Genomic DNA, 27,066 nt, shown 5'->3' with positions numbered 1-27,066 from the left:
CACACTTTCCGGATCAAGGGGAAGCGACTGGAGTAATGTTCAAGGAGCGACATCTGGCGTTATACGTTTACTCCCAGGGGTTGGCTGACTCGCCTCCAACGACAGAGACACATTTTCAGCGGGAAATATTTGACACACACATGCTCCCTGTGCCAAGCAATGAGTCTGGTCCTTTTCAATTGGTGTGGATCGGGCTTGTTAGGTAGTTAGCCTTTTTTTTTTAACGCAGCTGTGCTCCTCGATCTCCTCATTACCACCTGATGGCTCCGGCACCTCGTCACGGTCTCCAACGAGACGAGACTTATTGGACAGACACCCAAAGGCAGGTCCCTCAGCCTTCGAGGGGTGACACTATGGCGTTTGGGCGGACTCGTCCCCAGTCCATCCATCACTACGGGACCTGGGGTTCGTTACTTCTACCCCAGAAACTATCAGACCACCTGCTTGCCACCAGCGCCTAATTCTTGGCTGGCATTCAAACTTTTGGGGAAACGTCTACGATCGAACTGCAAACCCTATGCGGCCGCTGATCGTCGCGTTGGGTTTGGTAGGCAGAGGTTGACATGACTACATTATCACGCATCCAAATTGTCAATGGAGCAGCCTCCATTGATTGCGTACAAGTCGTCTCGCCTGCCACAGTCCCGGATCCTGTCGGACGGCGGGAACGTACGGGATCTCCACCCACACACCGAGCTTCAGCCCTCGTCACCGCCGAGCATACTCCGTTATAGAACATTGTCCTTAGGTCGGGAAATAATCACATTGTGCTGATTGGGACGACATGGCATTCTGGACCTGCCAGCATTTTCTGCAGGTGTGCGTTGCATCATCATCATCATTATTTTCTTGGCCCTGCAATGTGATGGGAAAAAGCAGTCATGATATGATCCAACAATGCTAGAGGGTCGATCGCGTGCTTCCCCCAGACACACCCATTCCTGAAAAGGGCATGCCTCTAACTTGTCAGGTCTGGGCAGTCTGGGAGCTTGCCCAAGGGGTTTTGGCTTTTGTGAGATTCTAGCGGCCGTTGCCATGCATACGGCTAGCTGAATGCGGGTATCTTCGTACAACTTGACGAAGGATGTGATGCATGTCAAAGGTCCCATCGTCGTGGTGTGATCATTGCCACTTTGCAGATGGCCCTGTTGCTTTTTCATACGGCTACGGCGTGGCCGATCAGCGACTGGTGTTAGCAAGAAACACCTTGATGATTCCATATGCTCGTCAGACCAGAGGCTGGGCCATCGCGCATGGTGTTGCCAGTCAAGCAAGGCCACACCAGGCCATTGTAAAGGAGCTACTGGCTTGAGCATAGGTCTTTGGCAAGGCTAGTCACAATCAGTACAGAACCCTTGTAAGAGAGAAATTATTTGCTCATTTGCGCTGGGAAGATCTGCCAGGCCCATCATGGCCGTATTCCCGTCGAGACCGTCACCAAAATTGATGTAATTGGCCAGGCTCTCACTCCGCCAAGTTTTAAAGCACACCAGCCGTATTGATCTACTGTGAAAGAACTACTCTGATAAAGACTTGAGATGGTGTCGATTCTATCTGGATGCACATGTGCAAATCTCACACGTCGAGCGTTGATACTCACCGGGAACAGCCATCCCGTGGATGATCATGACAACATTGGAGAACTTTCCATAAGTCGAACCGTTGGTTGGCTGAGGCAATGTGAAATACAGGATTGAAGACCGGTCAATTCGATTCTGGAGCCCTCTGAGTCCTCCCATCGATGAGTGTCATACTCACTCAAAGAGGATCACGACTACCTCACAAGTCGAGAATGTTCTCCATCGACCCGATTCGTTGCTTTCTTACCATGGCTGGACCTTTTATAGAGCGATGGGCAAGCAATACTGACATAAGCAGGCAGTTCTCGCGTCAAGAATCTACACGAAGTCCTACTCTACCTAGGTAGTCTTCACAATGGGGAGGCCGGCAACCATTGAGTAGTGGACACTGGCAAGACCCAGCTTTAGACACCATCATAGAGGCAGGGTACTGTGTCAACCCCCCATAAAAATATCTAATACGTTCAGGAAATCTGCTAGGTATTCTGCGCTTCCACTCCGACTGTTCCGATTTTATTCATGGTGACTTGCGGCCCTGGCCTCGGCCGGGCATCTATGTCTCCAGGCTCCACGAACCGAGGCACACAGAGCATACTCTCCACATTCTGATATTTCTATGGAGATGCAATAGATTGGAACTGCAACGAGCTCTTTGAGTTTCCGCTTCGGAACGAGTCGCAAAAAGGTCAGCAAATTTCTTAAATATACAGATCGAGCCTCGAGTTGAAGTTGGCCTAAGATCAAGCTCTATCTTACGGCAGAGCAACCCGAAAGACTGTGCTACCTTGCTCATTCCCCCAAAGAATGGAACTCTACATCCTCTCCTCGCTTGTTCTCGAGAGCGTGTCTTCTGAGTAGGTTTGGATCTGGCACTTGTTGAACGACTAACCCAGCTTCGGATACCCAGCTCCGGGACACTGTACCAGAGCCAAGAGGCAAGGCTTCTGTGAGAAGCTGCCATTCTGCAAGTTATAGCTAACTGTGTTCTGTATCAACAGACTCCAGTATCGGCACTCTTCTGATATGCAGCTCCATTGGTCTTGCCGCCTTGTAGAGCAATAGCCAGATCGTCGCCGTGTCCAAGGAGTCTGTCATCTGGCTCCAGTCTCGTGGATAGCATGGATTTCGTGCTGGTGGTCTCCTGGCTATGACCACTTCCAGGAACCATGTATGCCGAGATATGGTCTTCTTGGTTCCAGCTGCAGGATTTGTCCTCGTATGCAAGTACCCTCGAGGCCTGGTGAGCGTGGTGGCTGCCGAAAGATCTCGCCGTGATCACGCCAGAAATACGTTGCGACCTATCATGGAACTCCATTTGGGGGATCGAGAACACCCTTGCGCACTTGTCAGGGACCCTTGCTGTTTGGTGTCGGGCCACAGGCAGGGGAGGTCGATGACATGCGCAAAGAAGCAATATGTCGCGAACCATGCAAGCACGCACCAAACACTACTCCACGCGAGCATGGCTATTTCAACGTCACGTCATACTCAATCTCAAGCGCACCTGCGAGGACAATGGCTACTACAATCACAAGAGGGGCTTGTCATAAACATCTGGATGGGTCGTCGTACAATCTCCCCTGTTTTATTACACGAGTCGTCCCTTTGTGGACTGCAGGCGGCGCTCCACATCGTACTGTAGGGTTATGCTCGGGAGTGTACTGACACGTACGAAGCAAGGGGTGATCCCGCTACAGTGCCGAGACGTCAGCGGACCTCCGCATTCTTGAGGTGTTCTTGACGGGAAGTGTCGCTGTGCACAATTGAGTTTTGATGCCTCGCTAGGTCGGTGTTAGTGCAACTCCCATTCTGAGCTAAGGTCGGTCATTCATCGAGCATCCCATCCAATTGTTTGAACAATGAATGGGATGAGAGAAAAGACCTGACGAAGAAGAGGGAGCCAAGCACTAAGGGAGCCACCAGCGCCACACACCACCACTATTGTAGGTGCGCAGGCGCAGTGTGGCTGACAAGGCGCGGGCGCTAGCCCCATCGGGCCCCAGCAGAGAGCCACTATCTGACGTCACGAGCCGGTTCCCTCCAGCTCAGAACAACCCAGGACAGGTTCTGCTGCAACGATGCACTCGTCATGTGTGCCCTCAAGCGGTCTCAACGTCCCTGCATGGGCCACGGTAGTGCCGATGATCTGCCTCTTGATCGATTCCTGTCTGCCGGTGGTTTAAACCATTTCGAGTTAAGCACAGCTCCAACTGCCCTGGTCCTGGCGCAATACGGCCCAGACAATCCCAATGAAAGTGATGTAACGCCCACAGGTGACGCAGCTGTTCATCTGCAAGTGCAAGTACATTGACTTTCCTTTTTGAACATTCCTTTCGGTATTAAATTCCTGCTCAGCCCCCAAGCCCTCCCTCTCTCCAGGAATCCTTCTCGAACCAGCCATCAACTACCGGGACATTTATCCTGCAGGGACCTCTTGTAGATTAGGACCCTGAAAATCGACCACACATCGACTCGACCAGTCTCCCAGTCTTGGACAAACTCACTCCATTCCAACATCTCAAAGCTCAAGCATTCCCAAGACGAGCCAGAAACCATGGGTGCCAAATCTGGGTTGGGACTGAAGTTCCTTCAGTGGTTCATTCGGGGCATCGAGTTCTGCTGCGCCGCCGTGGTCCTCGCCCTCTACTCGTACTTCCTCGCCACGCTGCACAACCACGACCTGCCCATCGCGACCTACATCCGCGCCGTCGAGGGCATCTCCGGCGCCGCTGTCCTCTACACCATCCTCGGCCTGCTGCTGCTCTGCTGCCTCGCCGGCTTCGCCCTCACCTCCTTCATCGCCATCGTGCTCGACGTCGCCTTTGCCGGCGCCTTCATCTACGTTGCTACTGCCAACCGCGGTGGAGCCAGCTCGTGCTCCGGCTACGTCGACACCCCCTTCGGCTCGGGCGACGCCGACAACCACGTCACCGACGATGGCCACGGCGGGTTCACCCATCTGCCCAGCCTCCGCACGGCGTGCAGGATGGAGACTGCTTGTCTCGCCGTCTCCATCGTAGCTGTGTAAGATACCATATTCACCTCGTGTCGTTGACATACAAAGATCCTAACGATTTTGCCACAGCATCTTCTTCCTCCTCTCGGCCCTCATGGAGGTCGCCCTCGTCCGCCACCACCGCAAGGAGAAGCGCTTCGGCCCGGGCCCCCAGAACAACTACACCTCGGGCTACGGCAGCCGCCGCAAGGGCCTGTTCGGCTGGCGCCGCCGCCGCCACGATCGCGCCGCCGCCGCCGCCAACGAGAACGCCCTGCCCGAGCACACCCACCCCAGCGCGATGCGCGACAGCTACGCCACCGAGGCGACCGCCGTGGGCGACGGCCGCGTGAGCAGCACCTACCCCAAGCACGGCGAGGCGGGCTACGGCCACGCCGGCGCCGGAGCTGCTGGCGTCGGCACCGGCCCTGTGCACCCCGACCCCGCCTACGGGCACACCGGCGTCGTCGGTGGCGTGCACGGCACGGAGCCCGCGACCTATCCCGCCGGTGGGAACTACCGCTACGACGACGGTGTCTACACCCGAGGCACTGCTGTCTAGGAAGGACGGCAACAGGGAGGAGGGCTATGGCGGACAATTGTAGGATCAGGGTCAGGATAGGACGGGAAAGGGGAATGATACCCAGAGGTTACCCAGTCCGTACATCAGGTGCGGAGACACACACGGTTTGTTTATGCCATTTATGGAGACACCAACTCCGACGCTTTTGTACTTTTATTACATAATTCGGGCACCATAGTATAGTAGGTTCCGGATTCAATCTAATAATGTGTAATTTTTTGAAAAGGTTCCCATGGTTTGTTTTGGGTTGGATCTTGTGTGTGCAGTTTTCCCTCGTCTGTTCTTGGGGGCCGCCCTTGCGAAACGACTGGTCGACAGTGTCTGGTCCATGCTTTGTGATGAAAAAGCCATGGCCTATCGCCGTTGTGACCAGGTTCGAGTTTCACAATCACAATCACATCTGTGATCCCGCATGGATTGGTCGCAGTTCATGGCTTTGCGTGCAAGCGTTCCACACATCCTGAGCAATAGGGCAGACACGCCAGGCCGATCGATCTTCGGAGCGCGCTGCCCATTGTTTGCAAATCGGACGAATCAAACAAGGACAGGCGACGACTGCCTTAAATACGAAGGAGAACAAGACTCTTGTTCCCTTTTTCTCCAAAAGCGAGGGGGAGTGAAAAGAGAAAGAGGACAATACACAACTGCGTCAGGCGTTTGCTGGGTGGCCACTGAACTCGGGTTCTGTCCTGATAGTTGGCGATCAACGGTCCCTGGAGAGGGCAAAAACGGACGGAATTGCCCGAGTTTCCCACCACGCAGTGTCGTACAATGTCACAATCCTCGTACATGCATGTTTGTGACGGAGCTCGCTTGGGTCAGCCGTGGAAGAGAAGTTGGTCTTCACCGCTCTTCATGCTTGGCTCATTACTCGTGCCACAAGCCACTCCAGCCAGTCCATGTCAGGGAGGGAGGCGTGGGGGAGGCAGCGCTCGGGGTTGTGAGAGGGACACGCTGTTGCAGCAGCAACGGCATGTGCCCCCCCAGGTGTGAAATGAAGTACATTCACTTACTTGCCCTTTGTCTTTGGGCTGGCTGGTGACTGCATGGTCGGCGGCGTGGCTTTCTACAGGTGGCGGCAACGGCAGCATCGCCGGAACACCCTTATGGGGGACTCTGCTACAGCAGAAGCGAGAAGGAGGAACAAGATAGTGATCACGACATTGGGGAATAGGGCAGACAATGTATAGGGTTGTAGACGAAGTTTCTCGATGATAAAATAAGATAGAGATTAACCTTTTTTACATTACGCCCCGATAGGCACAAAGTACGACCATCCCACCCCAAAATGCAACCTGCCGCTGTATCCCGTCTGACAGTCCCGCGGATGCAGAACTGTTGACAGGCGCGGCCGGCAGCCTGCATCGCCGGAGGAAATAAAGGGAAAAAAGAAGGAAAAAAAAATCACGACTGAAATCATCCCACAGTTTTGACAAAATGCCAGACCGCCTCGCCTCGCCCGACTTTAGGTCTTACTCCTCTCTTGTGCAACTCAAGGCGTACAAAGTTGGTGATCCTTGTGTATGTGTGTGACCGTGGCGTCGAGGGGAAAGAGCGTATCGGCATCGTGCCGTGGCGCCGTGGGCGCTGGCCAAGGCCCTCCGAGTCGAGTAGCGTGGGTGCCCGGTGTTGGATCTTCAGAGCTTGGTCTTTGTTCCAGGGAGGGGTGGGTTCCGGAAGGAGATCGAGCGAGAAGGGGGAGAGAAAGTGAAGGTCGAAGAAGAAGAAGAAGAAGAAGAAAACGCAGTATGATTGGAAGAGCAGGGAGAGCCGTGACTGTTCGTGTTTGTGCTTGAGCTGGGCACCTGCTGGGGATCTCGGGCGTCAAGATGTCAGTTCACCGGTGGCCTGCTTCAGGGGCACTTTTGACGCAGAATGCTTACCGCCGATCGTCACCAACGCCATGGGAAGCCGCCGATGAGTGTCTCTCTGTAAGTCACTTTTGGGGATTGTTGTCCGGAACCGGAAGCTTCTGCTCAACACGCGATATCACCTTGGAACACTCGGGGTTGGGTGTTCCCGTGATGTCAGAGGAGGACGAGCCCGAGACCAGGGCAGCAATTCGATAGCCTTGATGCGGTGTTTCTCGCACGTATCTCTGCATTGGTCGCCCCTGTCTTCTCTCGGTATTGTTGGGTGGTTCCTGAGGAGCTGTGTTCTGTCTGCAGCTTCTTGTCAGCGGAGACGAACGGCGAGGTAACACCTTGTTTGAAAGCGCGCCCCGGCCCAGCTACAATGGGAGATCATTGACCTACCCGTTCGGTAGAGGCATGGTCGGAGACTGGGCCATAACCACGGCTGTGTACGAGTGCTGTTGCAGTCGAGTTGATTAGGGAAGGGGATTGTATCGCTTGATGACTTGGAGTCGAAGGGGTTTCGTTCGCTGTCCCTGAATGTATTGCAAACCGACCCGGGTCAGGGAAGGCATCGTGCTTCTTATACGTCAAAGAACTGGCAGATGATACTGCGAACACTGCTCCCGTATCAGCATGGCGGTCAAGGGTGAATGAATCTGGTGTCGGTCTGAGTGGCTGTCGTTAGTCCGGCTTTCTTCCAACGCGTCGACATGCACCTGGCCCAGTATGACAAGAAACAATTTCCCTCTCCGGAGGATCATGATTTTCGCCGCCCAAGCCAAGTACGATGAGCTGTCAATAGGGGCACAGGGTCAAAGCGAAAAAAAGCAAAGAAGCTATCGTGTCTGCATCAGACATCCAGGGCCTACGCGGCGAATAGCACTGGACAGGGGCCCTTATCCTGAGGGGGTGTGAGTGCTCCTGCTGCAGATGTGATCCGATGTTGATGAATACATCCATGGATGGATGTTGTGCGACAAGAGACAGAAGCATTTAGTCGTGCCGGAGCAATTTCCGCGGATCCAGGATCGAGTAGCGCGCTGTATGGCTTGCGCCAGGTGTCTTGGGCTGGACGCTGACGCGGGTGAATACACATCACTTGGTCGATTTTCACCATCCAACCCAACGGAGCAACGAGAGCGCTTTCAGATGGGGCGTCGAGGATGACAAGGGTCTGTGTCGAGGTGGAGAGCTGCGTAGGATGATGCATTGCAGGAAAAATAACCTAGACTCTAGACTGCGTAGTGGTCATGTGGCGCGAAAGGGGAAACACGGCGTGAGTACGGGCTGGGACGCAGATCGGCTCTACAGGAGACCAACCCTCACCTAGGTATACCCTGGTCCAGACGGCAGGCATTGCCGAGACGTAGGCATATGCAGAAGCAGTAGAGATTCCCGATTGCAACCCTCGCTTCATGATGGATTCATTTGCTCATGTCTTTTTGCGTTTGACGGATGGCTCATGTCGAGCTTTACGGTGACTTGAGCCTGGGAATAACATACGAGGCTGTCTAAATGCGCCAGTCTCTCCATCAAACTGAGGTGACGATCAGAGGAATAGCGATGCTGAAAAGGCGTTGCTGAAACAGAGACATACAGCGAATACAGAGCCACATTTTGAGGAAGATTGTGCGTGGTGCCGAAGGCCAGGAACATGTCATCCCAACTACGCTTTGCTCACTACCAAGGTAGGGAGGGAGTGGGAAAGAAAAGACGAGGAATCCACGCCGTCATCCAGTGTTGAAACCAACTATTGCCTGTCAAGGATCCCATTGTCTCTCGTGTCGAGCCACTCCAGTCTTGTGCTTTCGCTTGGTCGGGGAGAAATATGGAGGAGACCTGCCGGAAGGCCGTCCGCCTGGAGGATCAGGGATGACTGATTGGCTCTACTGCGATCACTAGGGATTGATGGGGACGCATTTCGTTCCTGTACCCTATGTGAGGTGTCTCAGAAGACCTGCAGGCCAGACTCTTGGTCAGTGTGATTGCTATCCAGGCCCACCCGACTTGAATGAAGAGGGAGTGGAGAGGAGGAGGTCATGTCATGCCCCCGAGCTGAGAGGCTGCCCCTGCTGACGATCCTGGCCGCCTGAAGAAAAATAGAGGAGCGTCTCGTAAGGCGAACACCCCCCTCTCTGTGGTCTTTATGTGGTTAAGGCGGGCACCTTACGAAGGAAGTGGATATGTACCCAGATAGTGGTCAACACATGGCTGGGGAAGTTTCTTCTGACACCTTGGATGACACCACCCACCCGACTCCGGTTTTCCGTTTATTCTAGGGAAGAGTTGAGAGATGGAGGTGTGACATCGAATGACCGATTTCCTGGGCCAGGTATCAAGCGGGATATGCAGCCGCTTGGTCGGCGGCCTGGGGGCCAGGTGTTTGTGTGCGTGCAGTCGAGAAGAACATGCATCCTCGAGCTGGTCAGATGATGCCCACCCAGGCTCTCTGGAATATTATCTGAAACTGCAGTTGCGTGCTGAGGTGTGTCTACTGTGCTCTCTGTATTGGCAGCAATGTATGCCTCTTGGGGCCGCCTTGGACAAGTTGGTGCCTGTAGGCAAAAGGGGGTCTCGGCGTTCCCAGACCCCCTTCGGTCGCGGCAACAGCCAATCAAAGGAGGGAGTCACAATCATGATAGACAAATAAACGCTGTACAGCTGCATATAATCGGTAGCTTTGTCGCTGCACCCGTTCAAGCTCATGTCCAGAGTCTTCGAGGACAATACCAGTAGGTGGGTCTTTTGTACAGTCATTTTGGCAGGTCATTTCGGTCATTTCCCCTGCATGCAAAGGTGAAAGGATAGGGAAAAGGCCCATCATATCTTGTGTGAGGTGCAGAGGGTGGTCGCACATTCGGGAAATTAGGTACCTTGGGCGCATGGTCTCGAATCGAATGTCTTGGAATCCGAGTGCCCTGACAGGTGGCTCCTGACGATCAACAGACACTGGCCGGTGGATGGCTAAAGACCAAGGCGGTATGCATGGAATGACGTGAACGGGAATAAGGGCAGTCGTGCAAGAAGTGATGGAACTCATGCAGCAAAAGGCCGCGACCAGACACCCATCCACCTTCTTCGAAGCCCCAGCCCTCCCTCGCTTGGAGGAAGGCAACCTCGACCGCATGAGTAGCTTGTTTGTATCTCCACGAATGCGGGGACCGAAGGTGGAAGAAAAGCCTGGCTCGAGAAACGAGTAGCACTCTTCTCTGCGCATCTGCTGTTGCAAAATTGCAGACGCAGCCTGATCCTCGTTCCGAAATCCTGGGGGCTGGGGTGGATGGAAAACGGTTGGATGTTGTGACTGTACACCACTTCGCTCCAGAATAAGTTACCTCGATAGGTACATCGGATACGGGTGCATTTGACGACGGCCAGGATATCAGTTGTCTAAGTACGCTTTGCAGAAGTATCGTAGGCAAGGGTCAGATCGCCTAAGGTCAATAGCCGGGGGCCTCCCACAGACGAGAACACTCCAGACTCTGCAATGCGCCAAAGCTGGTAATCGACACACCTTGTTCACTTGTGTGGTACTCAGGGTATGGAGGCCGAATTCCTCAGGTCCGGGTCTTTGACTGCTGGGTTTGCCCACTTTGACATCCTCTTGTGCCACCAACCGCAGATCGAGAAAATCTCAAAGAGTCACGAATCGAGACGCGCCTTTCTGTCGGCCTTGGGTTTACCTTGGACGCATGACGTCTCAGCCGCCGACCCCAGGCCTCAGCCCGTTCGGCCCAATTCCCGACATTGTTGGTTGGCACATTTCGTACCCGAGTGCTAAAGAAGACCCCCAAAAAAAGGAACGAAACATTCGCAACCAAGGTAGGCCTCTGAATTGAAGTGAGTGAAGTTGAAACAGGAAGCATCGATTTGGCGGCTAGACCCCCAGGTCACTCCCCGCAAAGCTAGGTAGTGTACCGGACTGGGTAGTTGCCATCGACCCACTGCCATCGAGGCAGGTGCCACAAAAAGTACTTGTGTGAAGACGAGCGTCGAGACTTCTTCATCTTGCTCCGTAATGCTGAGAACCCACCGCCTTCGCGCAAGCAACCTTGCTCTGCTGCTGAGCCTCAACTCCCTCATCTCCCTCATCTCCCAAGTTATCCCCGGCTAACAACAGCGCCACTCGGATGCGTCCTCAGAAGACATCTACGGATTGCCGGGAGCCTTCCGATCTGCGCGGCTTGGGTGGATCTATCTACCCTAGCACACCTAGCCCTGGTCACTGCGAGCAATTGAAGCGAGTCCAAGAGGACCCTTTGCCGCAGATCATGGGTCACAATTTGGGCCATCTTCTGTCATGCCAGGATGGTTAGCCCACTCCAACCTCTCACAGCCGAGAAAGACAGGCCTGGCTTACCCTGCTATCTACAAGTACCTACAAGTACGTAGGTACAAGTAGGCTCGAGAGGCTCGGTAGGGACATAAACTCCTGACCTTGACCCTAAGAGCCCCTGGCAGTATCCACTGTCGTCGCCCGGCTTGTTAGGCAGGACTCGGTCGATAGCTTGGTAGACACAACCGCACAGACACAGAATCCCCACAGAGCAAACAGGGAGGGCATGGTTGATCATGAAGCTGATCCGCAGGCGCTATTTCTGAGATACGATCTGTCTTATTACGTGACCAAGGCAGCCCTTGTCCTGGGGCTGAAGACATATCCGGATCGCTAACTAGATGCGGCCCGCACCCGTCCCAACCGGTCAGCGCCATCATGCAAGCCAACATCCTCCATCACACTGCTGCTAGCCTCCTCTGACGGGGGTGGATTTATCTACCCAAGGCCTGCTGAGATGGCTCTAAATCTGGAAAACCCAAAAAGGAAAACAAGAGACAGGGAAGAGCTAAATCCACTGCTTGGCTGCCCCCCTGTTTATCAGCGGCATAAAACTGCCGGCCAGCAAAGACCGTCAAGCAAAGAAACACAATCCGCTTTAACGGGGCCCCAATCGGTCCCCCTGCCATTATCCCAGACCCGTCTTCGTTTCTCACATCTTGGCTCCCGTTACCGAATCCGGCGCCATGTTGGTGCCCATGTGCTTCGATTTGACCATGGCGACGAGCCACGACCACAGCTTCCAAGTACCCATCTGCCCGATTCCATGGCTCTTACCCAACGTCACGGCGAACATGGGACCGTTGTCGGCCTTGTATGCCGGCTCAGCCTTCTGCCCGCCGCTGAGGTAAGGCCCCAGCACCTTGGTCAGGTGCTGGACCTGGTCGCCGGCGTGCTTGGCCGTCGCCGTCTGCAGGTTGCCCACGTCGCCCAGCACGAAGACGTTGCCGAACCCCTCGGCCCGCAGCGACGCCGTCTGCTTGAAGCGGCCCTGGGCGTCGAGCATGCTCGACGGCGCAAAGTCGCTGTTGGGCACGAGCCCCACGGTCGGCAGGTACAGGTCCGCCTCGAGGCTCTGCTGCTTCTTGCCGCCGTCGCGGCTCGTGAGCTCCAGCACCGTCTTGCCGCCTTCGACTGACGACGCCGTCACCCGCGCCGACCTGACGATGCGCACCTTGAAGCTCTCGAGGCGGCTGGCGATGGCCTGGCGCACGTCCCTGCGGGCGTCGGCGGTCAGGGGCAGGTCGTCGTCGATGACGAAGGTGACCTGCTTGAGGCCCTTGGCCGCGTACTCGGAGCCCAGCTCGCCCGCCAGCTCCGAGCCCGTCTGCCCGCCGCCGGCGACAACGATGTGCTTGGCCGCGCCGATGGCCTTCTGCAGCTTCCTGAGCGCCTCCTTGGTCTCCTGCGTGCTGCCGAGGCTCTTCCACGGCATGTCCGCCCGGGCGGACGAACCCGTCGCGACGACGAGCGTGTCGTACCGGACGCTGCGGTGGGCGCCGCCGGGGACCTCGGCCACGGTGACGGTCTGGCTCGTCGGGTCCAGGGCCTCGGCCTTGCCGACGATGAACTCGAACTGGCTCTCGTGCTGCGGGTACTTGGCGAAGTTGGACGCGATCGGGTAGAAGACCTTGTCGTCGGGCAGGGCGCCGGGCAGGACGGCCCTCGGGGCGGCGATGTTCCAGAAGAGCTCGCTCGTGGGGCTGACGAGGACGACCTTGAGGTCCTTGTTGGTCGGCACCTGGTGCTTCATGAGCCAGTGGGTGATGGGGATGCCGCCGAGGCCAGCGCCCAGGACGACGATCGTGTGGGGGGCCATTGTTTTCTTTGAGATCGAGATGGAGGGATTGTGGTTTGTATGTGTCTGGAGAGATCAGTTTAGGGGGAAGGTGAGTCGGGGTATACAAGCCCAATCCCGAGATCACTTAAGACGACAGAATATATAGAAACAAGAGCAAGAAAGAGTCTGGGTATCAAAAAAGCAGAAATTCAAAAAGGCTCACGGATCTGTCCAAGAAGCCAACCAGGGCATCAATGCATGGCTACTCTGGCCTGATATATAGGCAGTCTGTGTAAGAACGGCACGCAAAAAGGCGTGAAGGGAGAGCCCCATATCGCTTTCCAAAAGACTGATATTATTGATCCTTCTTCTTCTTCTTCTTCCTTCTCTCTTCGCATTGATAATCCTAGTTGCCTGGCCATTGGAATGTCTCCGAGTCGGACCAAACGAGTTGTCCGTGAATCCATCTCCCAGCAAAGGACTCGCTGTGTCTCCGGGGGGAAGGAGATGCGTCGCTCGCTGCATGCTCAGTACCCGCGCGGGAAGAGCCTTCTTCTGTACACGCGTATTTGGGTCGGATTCCCATGGTGAAAGGCCCGCCCGCTGGCTCGGACAGTCTGGCTTACAAATTTCAGCGCGCGCTGGATCCCCCCCAGCCAGTCCGCGCAGAGCCCGGCCCACACTAGACGAGAAGGGTTGCCGCGCGGGCATGCACTGTCCCATACCCGGGGCGAATCAGATCCCTCCGCTGTCCAGAACGGGTAAGTAATACAAAAGTTTGTTTGGCCACTAAGGTACTTATGTATGACACGTAGTCAAGTGCAGACTAAATTATTGGTCTGGGATGACAGCCATCAACCTTATTTCTACATGGCGGCATATGTTCACTTTGCTTATTGGTGTGTGTTGGTGTGTGTCTGCAAAAGGCTTCGTCTGATGTGTAATAAGACCAAGTACACGCACGGGTCGATCATCTAGCCCTTCTCACTTTGCAATCTAAGAGTATCAAAGAGAGTATCACAGCTCACGATGCAGCACTGCCTGACTTGATCGGGTCCAAGTCTCGAAGGGTTTTGTATTTTTGTGTATATACACTACTGTTCAAGCTGCATTCGCCAAGCATTACTACAAGCCACAAAGCCAAACGAAAAAGAAAAAAAAAAGAGCTCAGTCACTCCGTAATCTAAGAACATTCAGAAACCCAAAAAGACAGCTGCGAGAGTGGCCAAGGCCAGGAGCAAGGCCGGCTGGGCGCCGCTGACGGCACCGGCGTTGATCAGAGAGGTGTTGCTGGCGCCCGGCCGCGCAGAGGTGGTGGTGCCGGTGTTGGTGCGGCCGCCGTCGGTGCTCGTCCTGTTGGCCCCGCCGCCGTTGCCACCGTTGCCGGTCGCCGGGCCCGGGTTCGTCACGTTGAAGAAGTTGCCGGCGACGACCTTGTTCTGGAGCCCGGCGCGCATGAGGACCTCCATGGCGTTGAAGCCGAGGCGGGTCCGCGCGGCCGTGGCCAGCGCGTTCATCGACGCGGCCTGCAGGTTGTCGACGTTGACGAGGATCTCGGTGTAGCGGTGGCTCAGCGGGTTGCGCGCCGGCGGGTTGGGCCCGATGTACTCTGCCGCGGCGGGCGTGTTCTGCCTGTTCTCGAGCACAAAGGCCATGTTCTGGCCGCTCGTGGTGTTGAGCATGGTGGCCCGGTCGGCCGAGGTGAGGCCCATCTGCATCCAGTGGAGCAGCGTGTTGGTCCGCGACGTGTTGCTGGGGATGTCGAGGTCAACCATGATGACCGCGAAGGTGCCCGTGAGCTTCTCGGCCGTCGCCAGCCTGGGCGCTTTTGATGATGCTATTTCCCGGTGTGTTAGAGCTCTTGGACTCGGGTCAATTGTCGGCTACGGTGGCATCCTTACCTTCTTTTGAGATCATCATCCCGTTCATCGCCGCAATGTTGTTGTACTCGACAATGAGCTGGGTGTTGCTCGAGGGCTCGAAGCCGGCTGGTGTCCGGGCAAGAGCGCCCGCAACGGTCGCCAGCAGGACCAACGACGGAGAATACATTATGACTGATATGATTGCCGGCAATTCTGTAGGGGTTCAATGAGTATGGAAAAGAAGGCAGTGTCAAACTGCAGGGCTAACCAGAGCGCATGTACAAAGTCTCACGAGGCTTCTCAGATAGGATAGGTCGACGGTGATCGGACAAGAAGGAAATCAAATATGACAGCCGTGGGAGGAATGGCTGGTAATAAAGATGCAGACTTTGCCGCATACAGAAGTGAATGCTCGAGAGCCTTCTGTGGCGTGTCATCGGCGATCCGCAACAAGCGGAAACGATGACGACGCTGAAACAGCAGGCGGACAGGCTCTGCGACACGACACCGCATGAAGCATGGAAGGCCGATCAGACTCAACAAACCTTGGGAAAACTCAGTCCCGCCATTGGCTGGCGGTCTCTGCTGTCTGCGGAAAACACAAACGAGCGCACCTTTCAAAATCTTTCGAGGAGCTTGGCATCATGTTTGTGAGACCAGGCTTCTTGTGAGGCTGGCGTGATGGACGGCGAGGTCTCTGGTGTGCGCAAGATGGACGATCACCCGAGCCACTCGCATTTAGCCAGGACGGCACTGAAGCTCACCGCGGCTTGGAGTGCGTCATACTGTTCTGACTTGAGTCCAGGCGGTAGAGCGAGCATGAAGCTGCCAATTCAGAAATCTGGATGACATGCGACAAGGAGATGCTGCCAGTGAAGCTGCGAATATCTGGTGATGTTTGAAAGGCGCACTGGCGGAGTTATCTGCACAAGTAGTTGTGCTGTAGTGGAGTCTAGCGCACTGGGGAATAGGATGGTTGGTGACAGCGCATGTCCCACTGATTCTGAGTGTCTGTGTACCTATGTCTGTACAGTAAGGTAAGATAGGTAGTTACCTATTAGGAAGGCTTCGAGAAGGCTGGGCTTCCGGCTTCCGTGCAGGGTGGCCTTGCATCTCATACGTCAAACAGGCGCCCAAACGGGTCTGCAATCAATCTTGTCAGAGCCGCTGACGACGAAGAAGTCGAATGGTTCTTTGCTGGTTGATCAACGCCGTATGTCTCGGTCCAAGGACAACGAACTTGGTGCGGAACACTTTCAGGCCTTTAGCCGTGGCAGGCGCTGATGCGATAAGCGTACGGAGTACTGGCCCATTGATACCGCTTATCCTTGAACCAGACCCACAAAAAAGATTGTGCGGACCGCATGCTGTGATTTCATGATTGACCTCCAGGACCCTTCACGGCCGTCAAGCTCAGTCAGATTGCGACAATCTCCCCCCATTCACCGGCCAGTCAAACTCTCCCTCCAGTAATGAGGATATAGCCCGAATCGCATACCTCCCCCCCGTCTCCTCCCAAACAGAATGGCCGCGCCACCCCCCTCGGCCCCAGGCGGCCCGGCCGCGTCGCCCTCCGTCATCCCGACCACCGCCGAAGAGGCCGCCAAGCTGCCGTACCACGGCACCCCGGCCTGGCTGCACAACTTCGCCCTCGCGGCCACGGTGCTGGGCCCCGTGGGCATGCTCCTGCCGCCGCGCCGCGCCGACTTCAAGCTCGTCATCCTGACCTCGGGCACCTTCTGGGGCACCTCGCAGCTCGCCTACGACTACACGGGCCGCAGCATCAACCAGCGCTTCACCGACCGCTTCGCCAGGTGGACCGACGGCGGGCTGCCCGAGGCCGCGCGCAAGAACCAGGCCCTCATGCAGGCCGAGAAGGCGCGCAGGGCGGCGGCGGCGGCGGCGGCATCGGCGGCCCAGCAACAACAGACCGGTGCCGCGGCGACGCCAGCACAACAGCAGCAGCAGGATGGCTCGTCATCGCCTTCTCCGGTGACGGACGCGCTGCTGCAAAAGGGCGAGGAGGAGAAGCAGGGAGCGCTGACGAAGCTGTGGATGGGCGGCGAGAAGCCCGGCTGGAAGGAGGCGCGGTTAGCCAAGGAGCGAGAGGCCATCGAGGACGGCAGGGGGTACTGGGGGTTGATCGTGGAGCAGATATCGGATGTTGTCAATTGGAAGGGCAGTGACGGGCAGAAGAGAGACGAAGCTGCTGCAAAGGAATCCGAGAAAAAGTCTTGATAAGTCAGGAGTTGTGCGCAATGACTGTTACTGGAAAAGCCCGCCGAGGACGGCAATCACATAGATTGGGTATCGGGATGATGGTTGAGCATGTATATGATAGCCGCGATAAAGCGCTTGTACAACAATTGTACTATTTCTACTCATTTCTCGGCCTCGAGAGCTAGAGACCAAGTTGCTCATATGACTCTGTTTCGTACACATTCCCAATGAATTACCACAGTTTTACGTAGCTAGTCCGGTCGAGTTCCCTGAACGCCACTCCAAAGATGTCCTTTTTTGGAAAGATCCGATCCGACAGACAGGAGCGATATGAATATTGTTCAAGCACAGCCTTTCCCCCCAGCCAACTTCTTCTGCGCCCGCGCCGCCGCCTTGGCCTTCCTGGCACGTCTCTTCTCCATCTGGGCCTTCCTGCGCCTCGCCTTCTGCTGCTGCTTCTTGGCGGCCTTGGGCGCGGCCTTGGCGTCCATGTTCGCGGTCCACGCCCGCAGCTGCACCTCGACCTGCTCCTCGAGCTCGAGCGGCCCGGCCGCCGCCTGGCGCAGCTGCCCGGCGATCAGCTCCCGCTGGCGCGCGATGAGCTTGAGGCGCCGCCTCGCGGCCCGGTTGAGACCCTTGCCCTCCCCGCCAGCAGCACCGGGAGCACCGGGAGCGCCAGGAGTGCCGTGCGCGGCCGGGCCCGGCTCCCCTGCAGTTGGCACCACCGCTGCTACCACCGCCGCCGTAGCGGCTGCTTCCTGCTCGGCCTGCTTCACGGCCGCCACGGCCTGGGCGGCGGCGGCGCTGATCTCGGCGGCCTGCGGATGCGGATGCGGCGCGGCAGGCTCGTCCGCCTTGCGAGGCCGGCCCCGCGGCTTCTTGACCTTGTCGTCCGAGACCTTCTTCTCCTTGGGCTTCGACTTGCCCGAGGCCGGCGTGCTCGTCACCCCCGCTGAGCCAGCGGCGGCGGGTTTTGCGGCAGGGCGTGACCTTGCCATGGCGGGCCCGGGGCTGGCGGATGGGACTGAGACGGAACGGTGGGCGGGAATATCCACTGCAGTGCCGTGATGGTACAGACTATTGTATGGGACCTTCGACTGTCATCCAATTGACCTTTGGTTGACGCGGCTACGCGATTGGCGTCATAGGTGCACAAAAGTTGTCGCTGCAATTGAAGAGAGGTTGAGCTTGTGTGGAGATCGACGATAGCTTCTTGACGGCCTGCATGGGGAAACATTGCTTTTTTTTGGGGGCGGCGAAGGACGGGTCCCGCCTTCCTAGTGTGCGTCTGTGCTAGCTGCCGCGCGCCTTCCATGACAAGACGCCATCCATTTGCTGAAGAATTGACAAGGTCTGTAGAGTCAATGAGCAATTACTGCTCGACATAATATTGTGTACAAATGATCCATCTGAGACCTTTTTAAATTGCGAACTCGACGAGACAATGGCTCTTTGTAATCCCCTCCCCTATCCAACCCGGCTAATCAATTACAAGGTACAAAGCGGCAATCAGGCACGCGATCAACAGCCTGCTCTAGCTGGCCTATGGCTTTTTTTTTACCTGCACGAAATCCAGCAAACCAGATTAGTAAATACACAGCAAGAATTGAGCGGATACGGCCTGATGTGGACTGTTCTCGACGGAATCAGACATATTTACTCCAGGACAGGAGTTGGCATCACACGAGGTCCGGTGTCAGCGGACAATCAGATAAGCCATGCAATTGATGTGTTCATCATACAACGAGGAGCGGAGTGACCGGGGAAGGAAGAGGAAAGAAGGAAGGCTTACTGTTTCAATAGGGAAAAAAGGACCATACAAACCATCTGCCAGCGAACTACAAGGCCTTGAGAGACCGTATGTGGTGTCAGGCTGTCGTGTAGAAACTCCAGGCTTTGCTTTTCAGACGTCAGGTTTTGGAGCTCAAGAACCACACAGAACGGAACCGGACTGCGCGCGCGCACGAGAGAGAGAGATATCAAAAGACAAGTACAGTAGTCACAGGAGGAGAAATGGAACACGCATCTCTTAAAGAGCAAATGGACTTTCTCCTTTACTAGGTATTATGCAGCTTGAGTTTCTATTATCAAATAGGTACTGGGGTCACACCCAGCGGGGGGTAAGCTGCAGAACAATCGGCAAGACGGCAGGCAAACCACCAATGCCGTCCCTCCCCCCCGTCCGCAGAGCCAATCCTCTTGGCCCATACCCACGTCTCCAGCCCAAATTGCCTTTCCAAGCGCACGTTGCACACAGGATGTTCCCGTGCATCCCGCGGCCCCATCTTCAGCGGATTGATTTTCCTTTCCCTGGATGCAGATGTCCAGACTGGTCGTTGGTCTTTGGTAAATGCTTCATGCTTCTCATGCTCACCCTCGCAGCACACACCCTTCGTTTCGAGATGATAAGTTGTAGTCTCTGAGAAATAGTTCGTTTGCCCGTAAAACGCCATCGCTGTGCAGTAGACCGTCGTCATTAATGGGATCAGCCTCAGAATAGCCGTCCGTCTCAGTCGTCATGTGCCGTCTGTCTGTGGTAAATGCAAACCCCTATAGCAACAACAAAGCCACCAAAAAAAAAAGTGTCATTCTCGTGTCTATTTTGGCGATGCTTCCCTCAAGACAAACGCTTGCTCATCTGCTCGGTGCCAGACATCAGCAACTCGAGGGCCCGTTTCGATCCCTTGGGTGTGAACTGCAGTTTGTCCATGTCACACCAGTTGTTCACATTCTGCAGGTGACAATTAGTAAAGGGTATAAACCGAGAAAAACCAGCGAGACCCAGAGTACTTACAATGCAGCTAAGGTACTTGCACCAACTGCAAGTGTGGTGGTAGAAGTAGAAGTTGTTCAATAGCAGGATGAAGACAACGACAACCACCACAACAAAGCCCGCTCGGACAAGCCACCACGCCCACCACAGCGGCTTGCGGCCCTTGAAGAAGCCGATGGGGTTCCGCATGAATGAAGGCGTCTCGCGGCTGAGGTATCCGGCATTGACAGACGCGTACGAGGCATCCTCCCCAATTCTGCGCCTCAACGCGTTGGGCGAGTGCAGCACCGAGATGCCTAGGGCCAGGCCCATGAAGAAACCGCCGATATGGGCAAAGTTGTCCAGACCTGGGAGCAGACCCAGGACGAACGAGATGACGATCTCGAGCCCGATGAAGAGCAGGTCCTTCAGTGGGTTGCGTCGATCCTTCCAAGAGTACAACAGGTCAAGCAAGGTCAGGGCGATGATGCCGAAGAGGGCGCCCGAGGCACCCGTCGAGGCCAGGCCGTCGCCCGCAAAGTTGCCACCCAGAACATTGCCAAAGATCCCCGCCGAGATGTAGACCAGGAAGAAGCGGATGGAGCCAATGGCCTTTTCCATATCTCGTCCGAGCGTCAGCTGGAGGACTAGGTTGAAGCCGATATGGATGATACCGGCATGCATGACTATGGGGATGATGAAGCGGAACCACTGGTTAGGCTCGGGCGACTGGTCCTTGTTGTTGTAGACGGGGTTGGGGACGCCGCCAAAGCCGCAAACCTCGGAGAGCGTGCACTTGTTGCGCGGATCGTCCGTGTCGTCAGTCGTTGAATTGGGGCAGTGCCAAAAGACAGGACCCGAACCGCCCTGGAGGTCGGGAATGTTGTGCATGCAAGGGGTGAATCTCGCTCCCATGTTGATCATCACGTAACTAGAGGGGCCAATCATGGGGTTGAACTGAGGCTTGATCATGATGGGCGAGCCGGTCAGTTGCGCTGTTTTTTTCCTTCTGGGTTAGTTTTCTCATGGTACTTCACAAGGTCTAGCAAGAGGCGGAACGTACCATTCCTGATGACCTCGGCGAGGAACACTGCGACCTGAACAAGCGTGAAGAAGTAGACGACAAATGTAATCTTCTTCTGTCCCGCCCCAAACATGCCCAGCTCGCCAAACCGGACCTTGCCCTTGTGCGCCCTGTTGGTGCCCCGAGGCACCTCGTAGACGTGATCGTTACCCTCGAGATCCTTGGTGGGCCGGTTCTGGAGGGGGATGCCATCCTGATTCGCCATCATTTGGTCCTCGGACGGCGTCCGACCTAGGCCGTGGTAGCCAGTGTCTTGAGGCAGGCTTTGGGCGGACGCGCCGCCCGGTTGCCGTGAGTTGGTCGGGTATACATGGTCATCGAAGGGCGTCTCGAAGGGCGACACGGGCGACACGCTCTGCGGCGGCCGTTGAGGAGCACTGGTCAGGTGCTGCTGTGAGGAATAGGGCGCGTACGAAGGCGGGTAGGAAGAGACTGTCGAGGCTGCGTCGTAAGGAGTGTAGTAGGGTGAAGAAGCCGACTGTGCGGCCGGCTGCTGTGGATTGGGGACACCGTAGTTTTGGTGCTGGGGCGGCGGCGTGCCGTAGTAGTTGTGAGAGGCCATATTGCCTAAGTACGATCGAGAAGATGATCAAGCTCCGGGGGGAATTCAGAGTTCGATCTACAGGCACGGGTTGGTCGAACGGGGCCTTAGCGACAGAGAGTGTGGTGGATGAGAAGAACAACAACTCTCGCGACTTTCCGCCAGGGCGGCTCCCAGGACGGGTATTGGCTGGAGTTGGATTCGAAGGGGTAAAGTTAAGTGTTTCGTCGTCAGAGCGCGGGTCGAGATTAAAAGCCGCCCTTTTGGCTGGTATTCTGTACCCCTAGCCAGCGCCGGTAAGTAAAGCAGCAAAATCTCAGTCGTTGATCGAGCCAGTACAAACGAAAGCAGGCCGAGGTCGTCTTTCTCGCGCAGTGAAACGACTGACTGGCCGAAAGTGTTCCTATCGTCAACACGATTGAAGGGAGTATCGAGCGAGCAATATGAAACACGGGTAGAAAAGGGTTTGCGAGGGTTGGGGTGCAGGGTCCTCCAAGTTTTGGGGAGGATGGAGCTGGGACAAAGACCCGAGCGCGGCGGCGCGCGCACGCTGTCGTCACACTACCTAGGTACTTAGTAGAAGAAAGCCGGCTGATGGTCGTGTGGGCGCCGTGTGGAGCGGGCTGTCGTCTCTCCTAATGGCTGTGCTGGAACAGTGCCTGGACTTTGGGCCTGTTTCAGTGGGTTAGCACCAGTCAGCTCGGGTAGCTAGTGGCCAGAGCCTCCCGGCACCCGTAAAGATCTGCACTGTCGAAGGCTCGTTTCAGGCTTGGGGCTGTACGCCGCTCTTTAACACGAAGCCGGCTGTGGCGCCACGTATTCGTCATATCGTCTTGGGTATCTGCCCAGCCTCCCACTTGGCTTTGTTGCGTCAGTGATGTGAATTGACGCAGGCTGAACAAGGTGTCCAGTGCCACACACATCCTCTTGTTCTAAGTTTGGAAATGGGTGTCCGTACTGGTACGACTGGCCAACCTCGTCACGGGACGCAGCTGCACAGTGCTAGAGACACGCACACGAATACAGCCCCTATTCGCGGTGCTGCCAGCGCGAACTCTTCACTGCATGAGCGATCAGTACTACCTATCGGTCACGTTTCCCACATGCTCTGTAGATAGTTATCTGGTATCTCGATATAACAACAAAAAATCTAGATGCATATTTCAATCCGCACTTCCCCCCTTTCCAATCCACGGAGGCCGCCGAGAATGGCCGCGTGCTCGTGCGGCGGGTATCTCGCCGGAGCTGGTGGCTGTGTCGAGCGGGTATGTGGGTTCCGCCTTCGGCACAGTGCCACGAACGAAGTCGGCTTTTGCCAGGCCACATCAACATCACCAGAAGCAAGCAAGCAAGCAAGCATTTGACTGCTAGGGCTCCATCGCCGCCATGCAACTGATGCGAGTAGCAATCGGTATCACGTACTTGTAAAAAATCACAGCTTATACTCCACGAACAGCGGGTCGAGCTTGGCCCTCCACTCCGGCGGCAGCGCCTCGTAGATGCCCCGGACCTGCCGCGCCCCGGTCGTGCGGATCATCCAGAGGTGCTCGTAGGGGATCCACAGCGCGAAGAAGTATGCCATGACGACGAGCGCCCGCGGCCGCCGCTGCGCCATGAAGTCGGCCAGGATCTCGGGCGCCCAGACCGCAAACGCCGCGAACCGCCGGCAGACGAGCACGTCGGGCTCCGTGCCGCTGCGCACCGCCGCCTCGCACCACCCGACGTAGCTGAGCGTGCGCAGGTAAAAGTGCCGCGTCACCTTGTCCTCCATCTCGCGGTCCGCCGCCTCGGCGAGCCCCTCGGGCCGGTCCAGCACCCACTCGAGGTGGGCGCGGTACTTGGGGTCGAAGATCTCGTCCGGGTCGAAGCGCGGCGGCGTGTTGAGGAAGCGCGTCATGCGGTCGCCGTGCCCGCCCCGCCCCGTGTTGGCGCCCAGGTGGCCCCGCGCGACCATGAAGACCTGGCCCACGCCGCGGCCCATCTGCATGAACTCGGCCGGCGGCTCCCACGGGCTGGCGGGCACGGTCTGCACCAGCGCGAAGACGTGGTTGAGCAGCTGCAGGCTCGATATGACGACGTGATCTGTGCGCTCGCTCGACAGCTGAGCCACGGCCCGGCGCTGCTCGCGGAGGGCCATGGCCAGGTATTGCTGCTGTAGGTTCCGGTAGTGCTCCGCCCGCTCGTCCCCGGCTTCCACGTACTCGATCCATTGACTCAGCGCCGAGTGCGCGAGGAGTCCGTAGAGGATGCAGTCGTTCTCAAACGCCATGTTGACCGTCTCGACCGACCATAGATACTCATTCGGGTTGGGCTGCGTAAAGTACTCCTCCGGGACGAGGGACCTCCTAAACGTCTTGGCCTGGTGCAAGAGGTAGTGATGCAGCAGCTGCATCTCCGTGATGCGTCGGTCGCGCGTCTCAGGCAGGTCGAGCACGTCGACGCTCCCTGGCTGGTGCGTCGACGAGTCCGACACGCTGCCTTCGGGCACGGGTGCGTCGGTCTCCATCTCGCCGCCATGCGCTGTGTGCGCGCGGGCGGAAGCCGGGGTAGACGCGCCGTGCTGCGAGCCCTCGGGCGGAGAAATGGCCATGCCCATGCTTTCAGAGCGTGAGTCCGGATTCGACTCGTGAGTGCCGCTGCTCGCCGCCGGTGACACGCCGTTGGGCGTGTGCGCTAAGCCCTGCGCTGCACCCCTCGTCGACGACCGGGAGCTCCTTGCATGCGCTCTCGAGTTCCCGTCCGCGTCTGCATTAGGATAGACGCACTCGACCAGGTGGCGGCTGCAGCCACCGCATGAGGGGCGGTCCTCATCGCACTGTGATGCGTGCGTCCTTAGTCACACAAACACATCTTACACCAGAGAGGGGCTCTCGTGACGAAACAAATGACAAGACAATGCCAAGACATTAGAGTATCAGAGTGCTTACCTTGACCCGTCTAGCCTTGCACCTCAAACAGCCTGTCCGAGACTTGCGATGGTAGAGTCTAGGGCCTGTTGGGCGTTGTGGCGCCCCGGGGTCGAGGGATGAATTGCCTGTCATGATTTGCGTTCCAGAGCTCGTGCGTGCCAAGCCTTCGATGAGTCTGCTAGATACCAGGCGGTTTGGATTTTATGAGCGCTGAGCCTCGAGGGCGCGCACCTGCACAGAGATGAGAAGAAAGTTGGTTGATTTGGCTAGCGAGGCATCAGATGTGTCAGACGGGGGAGTCAGCCCTATGAAGTCTTGTCGCAAGGCGCTTGGAGATCGGCCCCCCCACACCAGAAAGCTGACCGTATTCTCCATCAAGCGTTGGCGCATCTTCAAGGGCCGTAGATTGGACTGCTAAAGCCGGCCCCCAAAATGCTTAGCTCTGGGCTGTCACACCATCGACGACTTTGACATTACCAACCGTCGACATCGGGTGTGGCTGCCACTCGGCACCGACCGCTCACCTCAACGGCCCAATTGCCAAACGGAGTGATCCGAAGGGCTGCGTCTGGGAGGGTGAACTGCTCTTACTCTGCGTACCTGGACCTATGAGAACAGAGCCTCAAGATCCAGTTACAGCCTGACATCTTCCGGAAGACTAGTACAAAATCGCCCATTCCGCTAATGTTTCCAGTTCGTACTCATCATCATTGGCAGTCGTTACGTGCTTTACCACGCACACCTTTCTCAGCTACTCACCACCAGAGTCGGAGCTCCCGTCTTCATCCCCCGCGCCGCCGGCCTCCTTGCCCGCCAGCTTCTGCTCCTTGGCCTTCTGCCTCCTCTTCAGCTTCTTCTCCCTGTTGAGGCGCTTCTTCTTCTCCCGCAGGTGCTCCTCCTTGCTGATCTTGGACTTCTCCGCCGCCGCCGCCTTCTCCTTCTCGGCCCTGTCCTTGACCCTCAGCGCTATCCTCCGCTTCTTCCCAGGCCGCCGCTTCTTCTTCTTCTCCCGCTCGTCGGAATCTCGCATCGTGCTGCTCCCGCTCCCTCCTCCGAGGGGCCCATGCGACCCCAGCGCCGCCTCCGCAGGCCCCCAGCCGTGCTCCCTCAGCGCGCGCAGCTGCCTCGCCGAGAGCACCACCCTCCTCACCCTCCACGGCACCTCCAGGCCCCAGCTCCGCCGCGTGGCGCCCCTCAGCACGTCGTCGCCGCTCACGGCCGCGAACTCGTAGCGGGCCCGCTGCTGCCCCGTCGGCTCTCCGACGACGTAGTACTCGAGCGGCCTGCCCGCCACGATCGAGCCGGCGTTGCCGTCTGCCGCCGCCGCCGCCTCTTCGTCGGGCGAGATCACGACCTTGGGCGCCGGCGCGTCGGCAGAAGGGGCGGAGAAGAGGCGGAACTCGAACTCCTCTTGCGCCGCGGCGAGCGGCTGCTCCGCGCCTCCGTCGGCCGGCTGCTCTGCCGCCTCCGCCGCGTCCGGGCCAGCGCTCACGTCGAGGCCCAGCAGACGAGCTAGTTGCGCCCGCGCCTCGGCATCCTGCGCCTCGTCGTGGGGGCCGTCATCCTCTTCTGAGGAGTTGCCGTAGAGCTCTTCACGTCTCACCCTGTGTATGAGGTCCGTCAGCGTGTCATGTCCGTGAGCCATGTCGTGACCGATTGGGATATACCTCTTTGCGTTCGGGATCTCAAACATGATCAGATGTCTTGATAACCTCCCCGCGAAATGTCGAATTGAAAGTGTTTCGCAGAGGGGGCAAGCAGAACTAGGTGAGAAAATCTGGGAGCGCCAAAAGATTAATCTGCCTGCATATACTGGCTATCTTGTGGTCGGCAGCTTGGAGGAATCGTAGATTAATTGATTTGCAACCACTTTCTCCGGAGTACTGTTGCGAATCTGATGGGTGAATGAATATACGACCTTCAGTTTGGGGAAGCCAGACATTGAAGCCAGTGAGAAAGTCTGCGTGGGCGAGGGCGACAGGCCGCTTTGCGCTGACAGCTGTAGGCAGCTGGTTGTCTGGTTACCTCTTGAGCCTCACTGTGAACGCCTGGTGCACGGGGCTTCATCAACACCGAGCACACATGGAAAATTAGCCGCCCGGGCCCGTAACTAGGTGCAAAGAACCCGAAGACCCGGTTACACAGCGTCAAGTTGGTACGGAGGTAAACCGTGTCTCATTTCATCCCTGACCAACGGCAGCACGCAAGAGTGTGGACTGGAGATTGTGCGAAAACAACAGCACCTAACTACGTCCCGACACTGTGTTTCCTCTGCTTGTGTGCTCTACCTACCTTACCTACCCAAGGTTAGGTCCGTACCAAGGAGTACTTTGTACCAAAAGTGACAAGGGGTACGAGCCGCGGACACAAGAGTCATCATACTCGTGCATGGTCCCATCTCGCGTTTACCATCCTGCCGGGAGGACGCCCAAACCAACCCGGAAGGGCTGAAGAGAGGAAGAATCGCCCGGATGGAGAGGGGTGGGTAGCGCTGCTAAAGGGTTAAAAAAACGCCCCCAAGGGAAGCCTAAAACCAAGCCTAATAGAGATCCATTCCCACATCCCCGG

The 27,066-nt window shown here is 56.8% G+C and overlaps 8 protein-coding genes across 8 annotated transcripts; 2 read left to right on the top strand and 6 right to left on the bottom strand.

Moving 5' to 3' along the window:
- Positions 1-3,669: 3,669 nt before the first annotated feature.
- E0L32_009137 (uncharacterized protein) lies at positions 3,670-5,137 on the top strand (the record flags this gene model as incomplete). Its single annotated transcript, XM_031144069.1, has 3 exons — positions 3,670-3,882; positions 4,069-4,604; positions 4,666-5,137. 3 exons carry the CDS (start codon positions 3,670-3,672, stop codon positions 5,135-5,137), a joined length of 1,221 nt encoding a protein of 406 aa, XP_030991375.1.
- A 6,865-nt stretch (positions 5,138-12,002) lies between these two features.
- E0L32_009136 (uncharacterized protein) lies at positions 12,003-13,169 on the bottom strand (the record flags this gene model as incomplete). Its single annotated transcript, XM_031144068.1, has 1 exon — positions 12,003-13,169. The coding sequence occupies one exon, from the start codon at positions 13,167-13,169 to the stop codon at positions 12,003-12,005; it is 1,167 nt and encodes a 388-aa protein (XP_030991374.1).
- A 1,154-nt stretch (positions 13,170-14,323) lies between these two features.
- Positions 14,324-15,179, bottom strand: E0L32_009135 (uncharacterized protein; the record flags this gene model as incomplete). Its single annotated transcript, XM_031144067.1, has 2 exons — positions 14,324-14,967; positions 15,032-15,179. 2 exons carry the CDS (start codon positions 15,177-15,179, stop codon positions 14,324-14,326), a joined length of 792 nt encoding a protein of 263 aa, XP_030991373.1.
- A 1,337-nt stretch (positions 15,180-16,516) lies between these two features.
- Positions 16,517-17,230, top strand: E0L32_009134 (uncharacterized protein; the record flags this gene model as incomplete). Its single annotated transcript, XM_031144065.1, has 1 exon — positions 16,517-17,230. One exon carries the CDS (start codon positions 16,517-16,519, stop codon positions 17,228-17,230), a length of 714 nt encoding a protein of 237 aa, XP_030991372.1.
- A 323-nt stretch (positions 17,231-17,553) lies between these two features.
- E0L32_009133 (uncharacterized protein) lies at positions 17,554-18,210 on the bottom strand (the record flags this gene model as incomplete). The annotated part of the gene is made up of 1 exon (XM_031144064.1): positions 17,554-18,210. The coding sequence occupies one exon, from the start codon at positions 18,208-18,210 to the stop codon at positions 17,554-17,556; it is 657 nt and encodes a 218-aa protein (XP_030991371.1).
- Positions 18,211-19,829: 1,619 nt separating this feature from the next.
- Positions 19,830-21,610, bottom strand: E0L32_009132 (uncharacterized protein; the record flags this gene model as incomplete). Its single annotated transcript, XM_031144063.1, has 3 exons — positions 19,830-19,943; positions 20,007-20,959; positions 21,028-21,610. 3 exons carry the CDS (start codon positions 21,608-21,610, stop codon positions 19,830-19,832), a joined length of 1,650 nt encoding a protein of 549 aa, XP_030991370.1.
- A 1,411-nt stretch (positions 21,611-23,021) lies between these two features.
- Positions 23,022-24,630, bottom strand: E0L32_009131 (uncharacterized protein; the record flags this gene model as incomplete). Its single annotated transcript, XM_031144062.1, has 2 exons — positions 23,022-24,404; positions 24,517-24,630. The coding sequence occupies 2 exons, from the start codon at positions 24,628-24,630 to the stop codon at positions 23,022-23,024; spliced, it is 1,497 nt and encodes a 498-aa protein (XP_030991369.1).
- Positions 24,631-25,249: 619 nt separating this feature from the next.
- Positions 25,250-26,143, bottom strand: E0L32_009130 (uncharacterized protein; the record flags this gene model as incomplete). Its single annotated transcript, XM_031144061.1, has 1 exon — positions 25,250-26,143. The coding sequence occupies one exon, from the start codon at positions 26,141-26,143 to the stop codon at positions 25,250-25,252; it is 894 nt and encodes a 297-aa protein (XP_030991368.1).
- Positions 26,144-27,066: the final 923 nt, after the last annotated feature.

The sequence above is a fragment of the Thyridium curvatum genome (genome assembly GCF_004353045.1).
Source record: "Thyridium curvatum strain D216 chromosome Unknown NODE_64_length_252902_cov_84.359145, whole genome shotgun sequence".
NCBI classification, from domain to species: domain Eukaryota; kingdom Fungi; phylum Ascomycota; class Sordariomycetes; order Thyridiales; family Thyridiaceae; genus Thyridium; species Thyridium curvatum.
The sequence above is the reverse complement of the archived record's forward strand: the minus strand, read 5'-3'. Positions and strand labels throughout refer to the sequence as shown.